The sequence below is a fragment of the Notothenia rossii genome (assembly GCF_949606895.1).
Source record: "Notothenia rossii genome assembly, chromosome: 4".
NCBI classification, from domain to species: Eukaryota; Metazoa; Chordata; class Actinopteri; order Perciformes; family Nototheniidae; genus Notothenia; species Notothenia rossii.
The window spans coordinates 84572424-84587518 of record NC_136902.1 but is presented as its reverse complement, the minus strand read 5'-3'; the positions used below and the strand labels follow the sequence as shown (position 1 = coordinate 84587518).

Below are 15095 nucleotides of genomic sequence, written 5' to 3'. Positions count from 1 at the left end.
AATGCCAGTAGTAGCATTTATTTGAACACATGAAGTGCCAGGCAACACACATCCTCCAATGCAACAGACTGATATGTTGAATCCAGGGGGCAGTTATGAAGACTTGTCGATTCCACCTAATAAATTCCCTCCAAATGTTTTTATTATAGCGATACATCCAGTATTTCAAATCTTCATTGCTACACGAGTATCATTTAGTACTTCATCTTTCTCCGTCATGTTAAGACTACATGCAGGAGACAGATGTAGCTTGGTAAGACCCCTTAGATAAATATTTAGATTTGAAATCTGACAAACGGGCTGCATTCCAGGGTCAAGAGAGCTGTAAGCTGCTGGTGATACTCTTTTTCAGGAGAGGCAGAAATCGTCTGACATCTCTCTTGCGACTGCCAGGTGTGACAGTTCTCTTTCTGCATAGACTTCCTCTTCTCTTTATGTCTCTCTGCTGTCTTTTACTTTTAAACACCTCTTTAAATCAGTGGAAGCTGTCTTTGAAGGAGGCACAGAGGAATGAAAAGGGGGTAAAGTGTGTCTGCAGGAGCTTTGTGTCTGGGATTCAGCATGAATGGTATCATAATGGTTTGGATTTTGTTCCAGGTCTGTTGTAACATGCACCGTCCTGGCAAGTATTTAAAAACCTGCCTAGCGATCAAGTCTGGTCTGGATCATCGGCCCAGTCGGAGCAAAGGGAGGTGGAACAGGAGAAGAACCACCTGTGTAACCTTTGCCTGCCCTCTGCCAAGAACACCACCCACAGGTCCAACAGGAGAATATGGGTCTGATTTACACAGGGAGGGAGGGATCTATCCTGTTTGCTTTGGGTTTGTATGTCAAAAAGTCAGTCGTGTATGTACATACTGTTCCATGCAATTCATGTAGTATGTGTATCTTATTTTATCAGCATGATTGTCATTTCTACATTGCTTTGGATATTGCAAATGTGTCATTCATGGAAATGTATGAATCCCAAATAAAATGCACATTTCGAGTTTTAGCAAGCTTTTACATCGACAGCATTTAACCAGTCATGAACATAATGCAAACATTGTCTCCTGAGGCTGCCACCTGCTAATCAGTTCAGACTAACATTCACATGTATTCACGTCCTATTAGGAGCCATTTGTGGTTCAGCATATTGCAAAAGGACACTACTGAAAACTGAATTTATGGCGCCGGGGATCGGACCACCAATCTTCCGATTTGCGGCCAACGCTCCATTATCTTGAACATTATTTTGATTTGCTTCATTCAGATACTGTATAACTGAAACACAGCCTATAGGACCTGTTTCTTGGCCTTATTGCTAGACTGCTGCAGCGGGGCCAAACAGCTGTGCTGTTCGGGGCAGCAGGCCACGGCCCTGTATGTTTTCTATCTACAGTGGAATTTATATGAGCCCAGGGTTACAAGCACATGAATGGGCCCCAGTGTGTTGGCTGTTTTGACGTCACCTCATCAGTGCGCATGTGATACACTCGTTAAAACTGGGACACTCCATGGCTAACATGTATTTCAAAGAGAACTTGGCCCCCTTTGAAGGGCCAGTGTGGTGATTTGAACAATAGACAGATTTGTTTGTGCCACTTTTAGGTAAGGAACATTCCAGGAATCCCCTGTTCATTTTAACCATGTATCGCTATTATCAATAATATATGTTTTGCATCTGCTCAGAGATATTCTTGTACTCTTGACAATTCTGAACTTGACAATGTTGAACTGCATCAAACAGCAAATGCTTTCCAGAACACTACGTTTGAGGAGTCATGCAACATGATTTTCCCACCCTATACGCTCGCACAATGTTACAAAACTGTAACATTTAAGTCATTGCTAAATGTTCATAATACTGTATTTATAGTATTGTATATGCTAAGGACCTCGGATATGTGGTAATGTTAAATAGCATAGTATAGTAATAATGTGCGAAAGGAGTTGAAACAGTAACACCACACACACAAGTAGGAAATCTTTGTTCACATATATTTTATAACATTTTGAAGTACATTAAGTACATTTTAGAAATAGAAGCTACAGTTTATAAAACCTTTCCAGCAGAAATCATTGATGGGCCAGCATCAGCCTTTTTTTCTCTAGCAGACAGGTCTGTTTTCTATATATAAAAAAATAAAAAAAACAAAAAGAAAAGAAAACGCTACATTATTTTGTCCTGCGCTACCTTTAAATTCCCATGAAAGCACCAGCTGTCTGCATCTCTTGTCTTTTATAAAATATAAATTATTGAAAAATATTCAAATGTTTGTGAACTAAATACAATAAAAATGATCTCATAACAAAAATACAAAGACACTATAAAATATACAAAAAACAATAACATCCAACAAAAAAGTTTCCTTCTGAATCCATTCTGAGATATGCCTATGCCACAAACTAATGGTGTGTATTCACTTGCACAACAGAGGTTCATTAATACATAAGACCTGCAGTAGATTGTAATCTGTGACATTTAACAATAGTATATTTCCCGACAAAATTATTCTTTAAAATACTAACATTTAAGGTAACGGAAGGAGTTCTTTAAGCACAGTATTTTGTGAAGCCGACCAAACTGATACTATGACCTTTAGTGGGGAAAAAGAGGAGCTATTTCAAGGGCACTGACAAACAGTACAATTATGTTTGAAAATGTGTAGAGGGCTTTCAGACATAAAACACTGATATTGGAAAACTATTCTGAACAAAACAGTCTTTTGAAACCTTGACATCAACATGCAGAGAACAATGAAAGCGCAGTGCAGCTTGTTACTAATTGTTGAATTACTCATGTCAGATGATGTGCATGGGTGAGAGTTTTACGAGTCAGTGCTTGATAATGGCGGAAAAGCGTGTTACCAATTAAACATCAGCACACATCCAGCATCTGTGTTCTACACTCAGTGGGAAACCCATATCAGCAAAGGCATTTATCTTTGTCCTAAAGCTTGTGTGCTTTCCATCATATTAACAAAAAGATAAAAGAAAAGTCAACACTTTCCAAAAGTGTGAGAGAATTCTGGTCCCTGTCTTCCGACATTGTGGAGGATACCCGAAGCACCGTGACCAAAGACCTCACAAGGGTTTTGGTTATTTGTCCTGCTTTGTATCTTGCTTATTTGTGTAATCTGGGTCTCAATAAAGCATTATGAAATACAATCTGTACAAATAGACATCTCAAAAGATATTTTCATCCATATGGGTAACATTCAGCCACTGTAAACAATAACATTGTATTCTAAGATGATATTCCGTTTTGGCATTTCCCACAAGGCCAGTGCACAGCCACTGTTCCCACTGTTGGTAGGAAACGACTGCCTTTTTGCTCAAATATAACCAGTTCATATTCAGTATGTGTTATATATTGTTTTGCTCATACACAAGTAGGCACAGCTCTACAAAATGAAATGCAAATGTCTGCCACTAGCTGTAACCCTAACCCTAGCCCTATTTGCAATGAAGTTTAAGCTGCATTCATGCATCCAACCTCAATGACAGTGGAAAGTAAGTACTCTACCAATGTAATGCCAACTTCCAAGCATCCACCAACTTGCGTCATTTCTGTCAGTCTTTCTCTCTCAGATCTTACAAGTGATCATCAACTGCAGTATCCACAGTTTCCTTTCAAACACCTTCATCTATCCCGCACAACTTCAGAATCTTTCTGGTCGCCATGTTTCTATTGCCTATCCCTTTTTCCTACACTTTACCTTCACACACTGCAGCCGCTTCCTCATGGACGAAATGTATTGCATAACAAAAGAAAAAAAGAAAAGAATCTGACATACTTAGGATTTGAAAAATCACTCAAATATTTCACTTGTGATTTCATCTTATAGACAGTCAGAAGACTATTTAAACACTTCAAAAGCAACACTAACATGGACAGTGAACCGACAAAGTATGCATCTAATCTGCACATTAAACAACTCTTTTTACTAAAGACTCCTGAATTTCCCCACATAGATTGTCTACAGTTTGCTAATACTGGTGGTATATGCAAAAATGCATAAGTTTCAGTCATAATATGTGTCTCCAACGAGGTGACAAACATGAATGTAAAGGCGAAAGCGTCAGTTCCAAAGTAACGGCTACTTTCATATGTCTGTCTGTCAGACACTCTTGCTATGAGTAATCTCATCGGGTCCTCAAACCCTACAAAGCACAGGGCCAGTGTCTAGTGTTGTCTGATAACAAATCAGCACATTTCAGTTAAAGGCTCACCTAGAGAACTAAACAAACAAACTTGGCATCTAATGTTTGGTTCCACTGTAATACCTTAATTGACAACAAAAATGAAAACAACTCTCCAATATATGCCTGGTTTACATTGGGTGTTCTCAACATCAATAATATAATACTGGCACAAGCATATACGCTCCTCAAACCACAAATTAGAAACGACACTTTTTGGTCCAAGCTGAAAATCCTCTCTTTGTCAAAGAGAACATTGGGCATTTATGTAACTGTCATTATACCTTTCGTAGTTTGGTATTCATGTTTTGGCAACAGGAACCTTCTGCCTGCTCTTCCCCAATATTTAATTATTCTGCTTTTTCCTCTCTTGGTCTTCTCTGACTTTCTGTCTTTATACTTTCGTCTCCAACACTGTGCTACTTAGGCTGGAGGGAACCTGAACTATACCCGAAAGCGCTCCCTCTGCCTTGAGCTGCTAAATAATTCCGGTACATAATTACACATACGCTCACACACACACACATGCGCACACACATCTCAAATGCAACAGGGTATGAATACAGGCGTTTGGCTTGTGCCTTCTTTTAAAACATGGTCTGAGAGGCAGGAGGTTGAAATGAACAAAGCCATGGTAAGTCGTTTAAAACATTTTTGGTCCCCAAAAAACGGTTTACCAACTCTATCAAAAAAGTTAAGACCACTTTATGAGCCCCAGTCCTTGTGTCTCCTGAACGTTTGTCTTCACTTCCTGTTTCTTCTTTGCTTTCACTCGTCCGTATCGGGCTTTACGTCCAACATTGCATGGAGCTCCTCAGGAGTGTATCCCAGCAAGCTTTTTAAGTCACAGACAAAGCGGTAGACGTAGCGTTTCCCCGATGTCTTGTGGATGATGTTCTTGTCATAGTAGTAGCGCAGGCCACGGCTCAGCTTCTCGTAGTTCATCTTGGGCTTGTTTTTCCTCTTGCCCCACCTCCGAGCAACCTAAAAGAATGCAGAAAATAAGCGTGTCAAGATGTGTCATACCAAATGACTTCAAGTGAAAGCCACAATTGTTTGTTTTCTGAAATATGGTTAGCTCTGAGAATGTAATAATCAACATTAAAACAAATAAGCAGTTTTTTTGTTTGTGGTCTTGTTGCAATGAAGTACTACAGATGCAAAACTAGACAAAAAAAGATCGATGGAGCCCAACAAGGCATGCAAACATTTCCACAAAGGCAGAAGAATTCTTGTTCATCTGGCTAACTGCTTAGGACCTCCCAGTAGGTGTGCCAGTGGCCAGCAGGGTCACAGCCTCTCACCTCATCTGGGTCAGAGAGCTTGAACTCCCAGCCGTCGCCTGTCCAGCTGATGAAGGACTGGCAAGACTTGTCGGTCAGCAGCTCCAGGAGAAACTGCCACAGCTGGATAGGGCCGCTGCCTGCACAACACATAAGAGAGGAAGAGAGAAGGTGTTTGTTTAAAAAAAAAAAGAAGTACACTGAGGAGGCATATTGAGGTTGGGTAGACACTCGTTGGTGTGTGGTTTTAATTAGATAAGTGTGAGGTTCCTATTTTAACAAAGCACGAAGTACTGTTCCTTTTAATTATATTGCATATATATATACACACACAGTATGTTGATGCTTACCCTTAACCCAAACTCAAAAGTGGCAAAAACACATTTAAAAAGAGAAAAATATCCAGTATTGGAGTTTACAAAAGAGAGAAACATTGCATGAATCTATATCCTGTTAATGCATAGCGTAGATAAGTACAAAACCCCTCGAAAAGTGAAGTCATCTCGAGATCAAAAGGAGGAATTTGTTATGTCTCTACAGTCTATACTTCTGTGCTATGTATGACCGTGTTAAATATGCATGCCGATTATTCACTTATGTCTGAAGAGGGAAGTAAACCTTCTAATGTGGGTCAGACTGAAGTGCAGCAAAGGGACCAAATGTCTTCATAAATACAACAGTCCCATTCTTCATGTATCTCCTTGTCTGGCAGTTCCAGTATGTGAATATAGAGTCTGTGTCTGTCTGAGTTCCATACTGATGAAATCACTAGTTTAAAAAAAGAAGGGGTGTATTTAGACGTTAATGCAGACTGTGCGTAGGAGAAAGAAAGGGTTTGCTAGGTCATCTACAATGTAATGATGGATAAAGAATATAGTAACCTGTAAATATAGCGCTAGATATATAGTGCTTATTACATCTCATGGAAAATGGAGGGAAAGCAGAAAGAAGATAACCAAACAGGTCTGATCTCTGAACTAGATTCACTGCAGCGCATTTTGATCTTGTGGTTTTTTTTCAGCACATACACTCACCCACCTACTTTTGAGGCTTGCATGCTGAAATCACACCTGCCTATGCAGCACACGGCCTCAGCAAAACTGAAGCTACGCAAAAGTCACCTCTCTCGAGTGCCGAAGAAAACCAAATGTACCTTTATGTAACACAAACAAAAGCTTTCAGGGAAACAGACGTGTGGGTTGAACATTTGAAATGGTGCTGTGAGCTCCAGCAAGGATTGGAAGAAGGTGCATGACAACAGCCACCAAGACTTTGGAAAATGAGCGGCTGTGAAACACTGGGTTTCTTTCAGACAGAGGGCTTTCCCTCACATTCCAAAAGTCTGCTACTGTAAAATAGCGAGCCCTCATAGGGGTGATATAGTGCCCGTTTACCAGCCCTGTGAGCTCTCACGCCAGAATGTACTAGACGAGCCTTTGACAAAAAAAGAAAGTTTCCAAAAATATTTGACAAGTCTCCATGCACAATGGGGCTCACAGTGTGGCAAAAGGGAAGGTGGGGTGGGGGCTTGAATTCACAGCAGAGTTAAGTATCTGACCCGTGGTTTGCTAAATGAGTGTGGAGTATATGGCTACGGCAAGAACGATGGGTGGGGAGTGGGCTGCAACCAAGGCCACATTTTTTACTGAATGTAGAAAAATGAAAAAAGGTAAAAATTCAAAGAAAAACCAATCATGGATTCCAAATTCAAAAAGAAAGAACCTGTATGTATTTGAGTGTTTTATTTTAACTAAAACACTTTTTAATCTTAACTTTAAAAAAATGTAATACACTTAATTATTCTTGACAACTTTTAACTTGACTTTTTAGTTGAAATGAATTGTAATATTACAGTTGTCATGATTATGTGCTGGTATAGGTTTGATAGATACGTACGTTGATGTTTCTTCATGTGTTAATGGGATAGAGACTCAGTCATGTTCGTAAGTGTATGTTGAATGGTATATGTGTACACGCCCAGGGACAGCAGATAGAAAATAGCTGATCTGGCATAAACCATCTCTTCTTTTTTTAGATGAATGTATTTTTATGCTTGATCTTTGTTTAATAATAGACATAATAACAGTTACGATATTTTCCACTTCACTAAACCGACAGGCAATGCAAATGAAAAGGCAAGTATCGTGTAACAGATTCAGAGTTTAGCGTGTGCAATGTGACTTTAGAGAAAGGTGTAAATGGCAAATTGTCACAGGAAACCACTGAGACTACAACTAGAGCTTCACTTATCTCTCTCAAGCTTATCGGACTCCCTGTAAAGTTTCACCTGTCACCCTGTGACTGGGACAGGAAGCCGAACAGAGCAATCTGTCATAAACATCCATTTGGAATCTTAAAAAATATACATATTTGAGGTTTCTCTCTTGCTCATCCTTACACTTTTTCATCAAACCACACATTTGCACATGGGCAAACACACACACAAAGACACTAACACACACACCAATACTTCTTCCATCTTTGAAGGATACACTCTCCCTTCAGTGCTCTTAATAACAGCTTGGAATACAGGCTGCTCCACATGTTTCCCTTTCAAATAAATTGGGGTATATTAAAATGTTTTTTTTTTTATCTTTCCAATTTTTTCTTTGTATAAAAGCTTAGAGGAAACACCTTCTCCTCAGCTGAGTACACTACTATGCATTAGGCTGGAAACACTCACCAGTGTTTCACACATGTGCTCTTCGGAGACATTTATCCTGTCGTAACAACTGATACATGTAAGACGTCAAAACCAAAACGGTAAATGGAGTGAGAAAGCTGTGGTGAACATTTGAAAAAGGTTTTGAAAGAAGATATTTCCACATGCTAGGGGTTTACACTCTGATCTATTACAGATTTCGGCCAAAGCTTATTTCATAAAGCCAGATGTCATATTGTTGAATACCAAAAAAAACTTCCAAAAAGCTTATCTGGTTTCAGCTGATTTAACAAAATGTATATTTAGTTTCTTGGTTCATATAGGGTGCATGCAGCAACTCAGCCTAATGGTCACTAGAGGGGCTTTTAGACAGTGTCTAAAGCTTTATTATTTGATTATATGCGCATTACGACATCTTTCCGACATCATTATGAATGAATGACTCACTGTTCTATAAGAAGCTTTTGAACTAATAGCCACACAGATGACCAATTCACTTGTGCATACCAACTTTAGGACAGTCAGTTGAGATCTGATGTATGCATTGTTAGTGTCGTTGAAAGATGTGCTCGGATTTCCCCTTTTTGAATGTTGGCAATCCGACAGCCGTGTGACTATGATTTAAACACAACCGTCTGAAAAAGTCCCAAACACTTTGACCCTAAGATACGATCCTCAAAATGTATTTTTTAAACAGCAGTGTATGTCATAATAAGGTTATCTTGACCCTCCTAAAAGCTTCAAAATGCATGTTCTTGTGCACCATATGATTTGAAAAGTATTTTTTTCTTACATTACAAATATATAGTAACAGTGTTTTTTTTCTTTGCACCTTTTGAGACCAAAAACCCTGACAGATGCTAAAATAGTGCATTTGCTTGAAAAGTGTGCAGTTATCTACACATCTGACTGAAGTTGGAGAACATATAGGCCTGCTCTTAGCGCGTGTACGAGTATGAAAATGCCTCTTGTGATGAAGAGATAATGTTACTCCGGTGCTATGTGCAGGGACAGGCATCCTTTTTATGTTTCACCAGCGTTGCCAGGACGACCTCGGAAAAATAGGTTGAGATGCGGGCTGCAGATAACAAGGAGGTAGATGAGAAGTGAAGACAGAACAGAAGAGTGTGAGACAGAGTGAGAGAGAGAGAAAAAAAATAAGAAGAAGAAGGAGGTAGTAGCAAAATCTATTTTGCTTCCTGTAATGTGCATGACTCGGGTTGCCAGGCTAAAAAGGTGTTGTTGTTTTGTTTCTCTTTGGTCTAAAAGTGGTGCATTTAGGCACCCCCACATCTGGGGCTTTTGCAGAGCAACAAAAAAAAAGTGTGTTACAGCTGCACAACATCTTTTCGAGCCTCCTCGTATCATCGATGGAAGTAACAACATTCTGCAACTTCTGAGAACATTTCACTCAAAGCACATGTTGTGTGTCTTCATGGATATGTACAATAAATTAAAAATTAAAATGTGAACGTCAACAATAGGATCTTTTAAAGCTAGAGTAACAAGAGTAGGACTTGAAATTCAGATGGCATTCAGATACTATCAGAAATTAGCAGCAATATTATCTGAACTAACCGAATAAAGTTCATTTGAATACCATCATGTGAAAATACATATTATACATTTGTTTTATGTGTACTAGTGCCAGCCCTGTGATCGTGCTTGCTGGGCAATGGAGCAGCACAACTTAATGGAGCCGATTCTGTGATTGATGTTATCGGTTACCCTGTGATTTAAAAATGAAAAAAGAAAGATTTCTGCTGTGAAAAGCTTCTGTGAAAAACGACAGCCCTTTTCAAGGTAGGGCTTTCTAAAAATCTAAAAGGTGGACATCTCACCTGTGTATCCTGCCAGTGCTGCCGCGGGGATGACGGGTTTATCCTTGCTGAGGTCCGAGCGCTCCCTCACATAGTCTTTGAAAGTGCCCTTGGGCTTGTGGCTATGCAGGGCAGTGGGGTAGTCTTCTGAGTCGAAGCTGTCGTACGAAGGTACCCGCTGCAGGCTGCTGAACGAGGACTGGCTGCTCCATGACTGGGTCAACCGGTCGCAGCTCTCAAAGCTCTCGATGCTCTCAAAGGAGTCCTGGCCTCCGAGTTTACCTGGGAGAAAGAAATAAAGGTGTTATAAAGATCATAGTAACATTTTTATTAAACCTGAATTTGTATTGCATGGCTTTCCTACTCTACTCTAAGTCAACACCTTAGAAGTAACTTGTATATTATTCTGTACAGTTCAACATCTCTGTCCATTTCACACCTCATTTCACTTTTACAACCTCCATTTGGGTTTGATTTTAAATTGAAGACAATCACACAAATTGCCTTGCTATTTTTGGCCTTGGGAAAGATAAGAGGAACCTTTGAACGGCGAGCTATTACCAAATGACAGATAATGCAAGTCAACTCGATTGATGCTGAAATGTTCTACTGCTGAAATTGAAGCCACATGTGGATATCAGTTGTGCTACGAAATGCTTTCCCACGTTTGGAGAGCACCATTCAACGCTCAAAAGCTTTGAATGTGTGATGCGTAAGGATCAGACCACATACCTTGCAGGCAAATGCTTAGAGCACTAGCAGGAGGCTTGCATGCATGGTGTACAAAGCTGATGCTATTCATTTATACAGCTGGGGGATTTGGGAGAAAGAAAAATCCTAGGTTTATGGCTTTAAATGTAAACCATGCTGCTAATTCTTCTGTAAACTATCAGTGGGAGAGAACACAAGCATGCACATTGAAAAAAGCAAACAGTTGCATGAGAAAACCCCACGCTTGCTTGCTGAGGATGACACCTCTATCTCCTTACTCAGAAGTCGAGGAAAAAGAGGCCAACAGAAACAAGAAAAGAAAAAAAAAAATGTCTTGAAGGTTACACCACTTGAAGTGTTTTACATAAAGGACGGGCGGCAAGAAGAGAACACGTTGTGGCTTTGGTTCGTGTATCACACTGACAGAAACAATAGAGTTTTCTTTTTTTCTCCCAACCAAGTCTAGATTGTGTGAGGCGGGTTTTCTTGAACCACAAACCAACCAGAGGGCCTGCTTTTCTTCTCTTCTAATACTTGCAAGCTGATGTGGCATGACAAGATTCTGGTGGCCTCAGCACAATCACACGCACTCACAAACCCACACAAAAACATGTACCTGCACTTTTGTTATATGGACCTATTTATCACAACATATCGGTTGAAAACGCTGAAATGCAGCACATTTCCACTGCTTGAATCTCAACTATACTACGTGTCTGGTTTGTGACCCCTCACCTCGGCTGAGTCGTCCCACACACATGTTGTCATGGGATACCACCTCCTGTTTGACAGTGAAGTAGTCCCCTTGCAGCGGGTTGAGGGGCGTGTCCCGTAGGATGACAGCAGGATATTCACTCTCGTACTTGAGCGTCAGCAATTCCTCCGAGCTGATGGGATGAAGTGTCTGGTAGGACTCTGTGATGAAGCCGGGCTCTGAGTATTCAGAAGGAGGGACACATTGGGCATGTTCAATTCCGTAGCCTGGAGACACAAAGGGAAATGAGTGTGGATAGAAAAGCAGAGATGGGAGCAAGGAGCAGAGGAGAGGAGGGAGATCAATCATAGAGTGGAGTCATTATCTATATTGTGCTCAACTGCTGCCCAATTGCTTAGTGTTCGAAAAGCCCATCACAGAAACAGCCCTGAGTGCACAAGATGAGTCTCGTCCATTTGAGGAAAGATTATTGATTTGTCATGCACCCATCTTTAACAGAACTTACATTCATGCCATATTGCTTCCTATAATATGGCATCAACAAACCCAAACAGGCTTTTTACTTAATCCAAAAGTTCATTTCTTCCTAACACTAAATCCCCAAACTCTTTTATTCACTACGCAAAACCACACCTCTTTTTCTATTCAAGGAGGCTCACGTCTTGTGCTATTACGCAGAGTGATTTTAGTACTTACTGACAAAGTAGTCTGAGGTATAACGGGATTCCTGGAAGTTGGAGGTCAGTCCATTGATGGGGTAATGCTTTGCTTCCTCTTCATGAAAAATAGATAGAGAAAGAGCGTCAGTGACCTCACCATTGATTTCATGTATTGTGTAACTGCATCCAGCATTATCAAAAATTAATGACCTGAGCTGAATTGTGTCTTCCCGTTTGGCTCCTGTTACTATAGCAAATGTCAACACTGTCCTACTCTAAATTGGTGAGAGAAGTGATATGACCCTGCGCTGGGATATGTTTCCTCACATACTATATGTAATTGATAAAGTTGCCGTCTTAAAACAATCTAATAAAAGTGGCGTGGACAATTAAAAAAGAACAGCGTTAGGACAAAAGTGGCATTACCTTTCTGAAGCATTTCTAAATGTTCCCAAAGGATGTCCCCCACAAAGTCAGGTGCTAAGTCTAGGAAGCGATCCTTCCCCATCGCACACAGGCTGGCTCCGTTCATGCAGAATTTTTCAAAGTCGACATTCTTCAGACTGAATTCGTTCACTGTCCATGTTAGCCACTCAGCCACATGGTTGTCTGTCCACTGTCTGGGATCTGAAGACGAGCACACATAATAATTGTAATACACAGTTAGAAAAGCCCCTTAAGTACATGTGCAATTCATTGAATCCTAATCCTCATGTCCATACAGAGTATGGCGCACGCCATATATTCTCTCTGAACTACAGACCATTCGGTTTTATTCGTCATGCCATCAAAGATTATGCAACCAACTTTCACACCGCCTCTGTGGTCAATGTATCTAACCATGACAAGTCAATCAAAAACAAACAGGGAGGCCGGGGTGGATGTAAACAGAAGTGGTAATGACAAGCTAAAACCAAAGTTTGCACATATAGTACGATTACATGCTGAGAGTCCTGCCGCTTCCAAACAGCTTGAAGAGGCTGTGTGGTTGAAAGTAAGTCATCATTGTAATGTCTGTCTCGAGATTCTCTGGAAGCTGCAGTCAGACAGTCTGCCTGTACTGAAATATATGTAATGTACGGCCATTTCTAGAATAACTGGGTGTCTCCTTATGTTCTTCTAAGAGATGCCTTCACAGAATTATCTAAAGCGGGCTTTATTGCCTGACATGTGACACGTCGAGATTCTTTGAAAATGTTATGAGGCAATTATAAAAAAAAGCTGACAGTCTTACCTTTGGGAATACCAAGCCGCTGCTGTTCCTTTGTGAAGCCGCTGAAGGTGGCCTTCAGAGCCTGGGACATCATCTCTTTACTTCCTGGAGTGAGAAGGGGAACATCTCCACACTCCGGATCTGCAATTTACAAAGAAAATTGATTATGATATTATTTCGAATTGTATATCTCCTTTATTTGAGATTGCAATTACTAATATGTTCACATATGCTTTAATTATAATTGACAACCCAAGATATGAGAATGCATCCTGTATTGTATGTCATGCCAATAGGTTTCCTGAATGAAAAATAGAATTGAATCAGAGAAGAGGGCGGGAAAGAGTGACTTGTGAATGTAGTTCACAAGTCACATGTTCACACACACACACACACAACCCCCCCCCCACACACACACACACACACACACACACACACACACACACACACACACACACACACACACACACACACACACACACACACACACACACACACACACACACACACACACACACACACACACACACACACACACACACACACACACACACACACACACACACACACACACACACACACACACACACACACACACACACACACACACACTAGACACAGTTGTATCGGACCGTGATGATCAGCAAGGCTCAACAATTACATTTTGTCTAGACAGAAACTGTCTACATATCTGATCCAATGTATTTTAAACAAGAGCTGTCTACAAACGGAGGTAAAACTCCATGTGTCAATTTGTTTGCTTAATGTTACACTTGGTCTTTTTAGATAGTTCACAGGAATCTTTCTACCACTTTTCTTTTTGACTCTTGTCTACAGTTTCTGCTTTTCCAGGCAGATTCCTGAGGCAACTCCCACTCACCTGGCATGCTGCATTAGTATAAACACACACGTTTATTTACAAGCACTACAAACATTAACCTCTCTCCCAGCCGCACATTCTGGGTGGGGGAGCAGTGCGTGGTGCCCATAAGTGACACCATGACCCCTGCTAGCCCTCCTACCAGGTTGCCCTGACACAGTGGGCCTACTGTCACCCGACCAAGCATGGGGTCAAACATTCTGAGAGTGCAAAGGTCGAGGGATGAGGTGATGATGTCACCGTGGCTGCTGGCGGGTGGCTTATAGAGTTTGGGGGGTGGGCTGTCTCAAGGGTCTTGGTCACACACACTAGGGTTACTGTTCTCTGATCACAGCCAGTGGGCACCCTTTGTGGAACAGAGCCCCCTTTGATGGCTTTAAACAGTGCCTGATGACTCGCACTCATCTAATTAGATTGACTAGGCTGCAGAAGTGTGGGATGAGGGGGCGAAGCAGGGGAGATGATAAGGGGACAAGGGGAAAGACCCCCAGGCCACCAACACAAGAATAGAATAATCAGGCCAAGACTCCACGAGCGACTTGTAAATAGACAATAAAGGCCTTATAGAGTTCCAATTAACTGACATGTCGTTATCAAAGCACCCACCCCTCATTTACACAACAAAGAAAGACATATATATCGTGATCAAGTCTGCAGAACACAATATAATTATGTTGTCTCATCAACTTGTTAAGTAAAGCGTGTGAAGCAAATCTTCATCAGGGTTAAGGTGCATGCAGAATGAAGGGTTCAGCAGGCTTCGATTTGTGCCGCATGTCTTTCTCCTTAGCTCATCCCTTTCCGTCCGTCTCCATTGTGCATCAATTAAAATCATTAAAAACCAGATCAAAAAGGCTTAGCCTGAAGGCAAAATCATGATGAGCATGAGTTGTGTAACTCCTCTCTTCGAACCCAGATGTTCTGGCATCTCCACTGGCCGGTGGTTTTATCTGCCAGTCGAACACTG

General features: G+C 40.9%; 1 protein-coding gene across 3 annotated transcripts in view; it reads right to left on the bottom strand.

The window, feature by feature from the left end:
- Positions 1-1966: 1966 nt before the first annotated feature.
- The window catches only part of ets1 (v-ets avian erythroblastosis virus E26 oncogene homolog 1), a 37864-nt gene continuing 24735 nt past the window's right edge, over positions 1967-15095 (bottom strand). For 2 of the 3 annotated variants that reach the window (XM_079674731.1, XM_079674733.1), the window contains 7 exons: positions 13270-13389; positions 12462-12662; positions 12073-12150; positions 11397-11642; positions 9972-10232; positions 5490-5608; positions 1967-5169 (listed from right to left, as the gene is read on the bottom strand). In XM_079674731.1, coding sequence (XP_079530857.1) covers positions 4954-5169; positions 5490-5608; positions 9972-10232; positions 11397-11642; positions 12073-12150; positions 12462-12662; positions 13270-13389 — 1241 coding nt within the window. In that variant the 3' untranslated portion in view covers positions 1967-4953. The remainder of the gene's footprint in view (positions 5170-5489; positions 5609-9971; positions 10233-11396; positions 11643-12072; positions 12151-12461; positions 12663-13269; positions 13390-15095) is intronic. The other variant, XM_079674732.1, reaches the window with a different exon arrangement.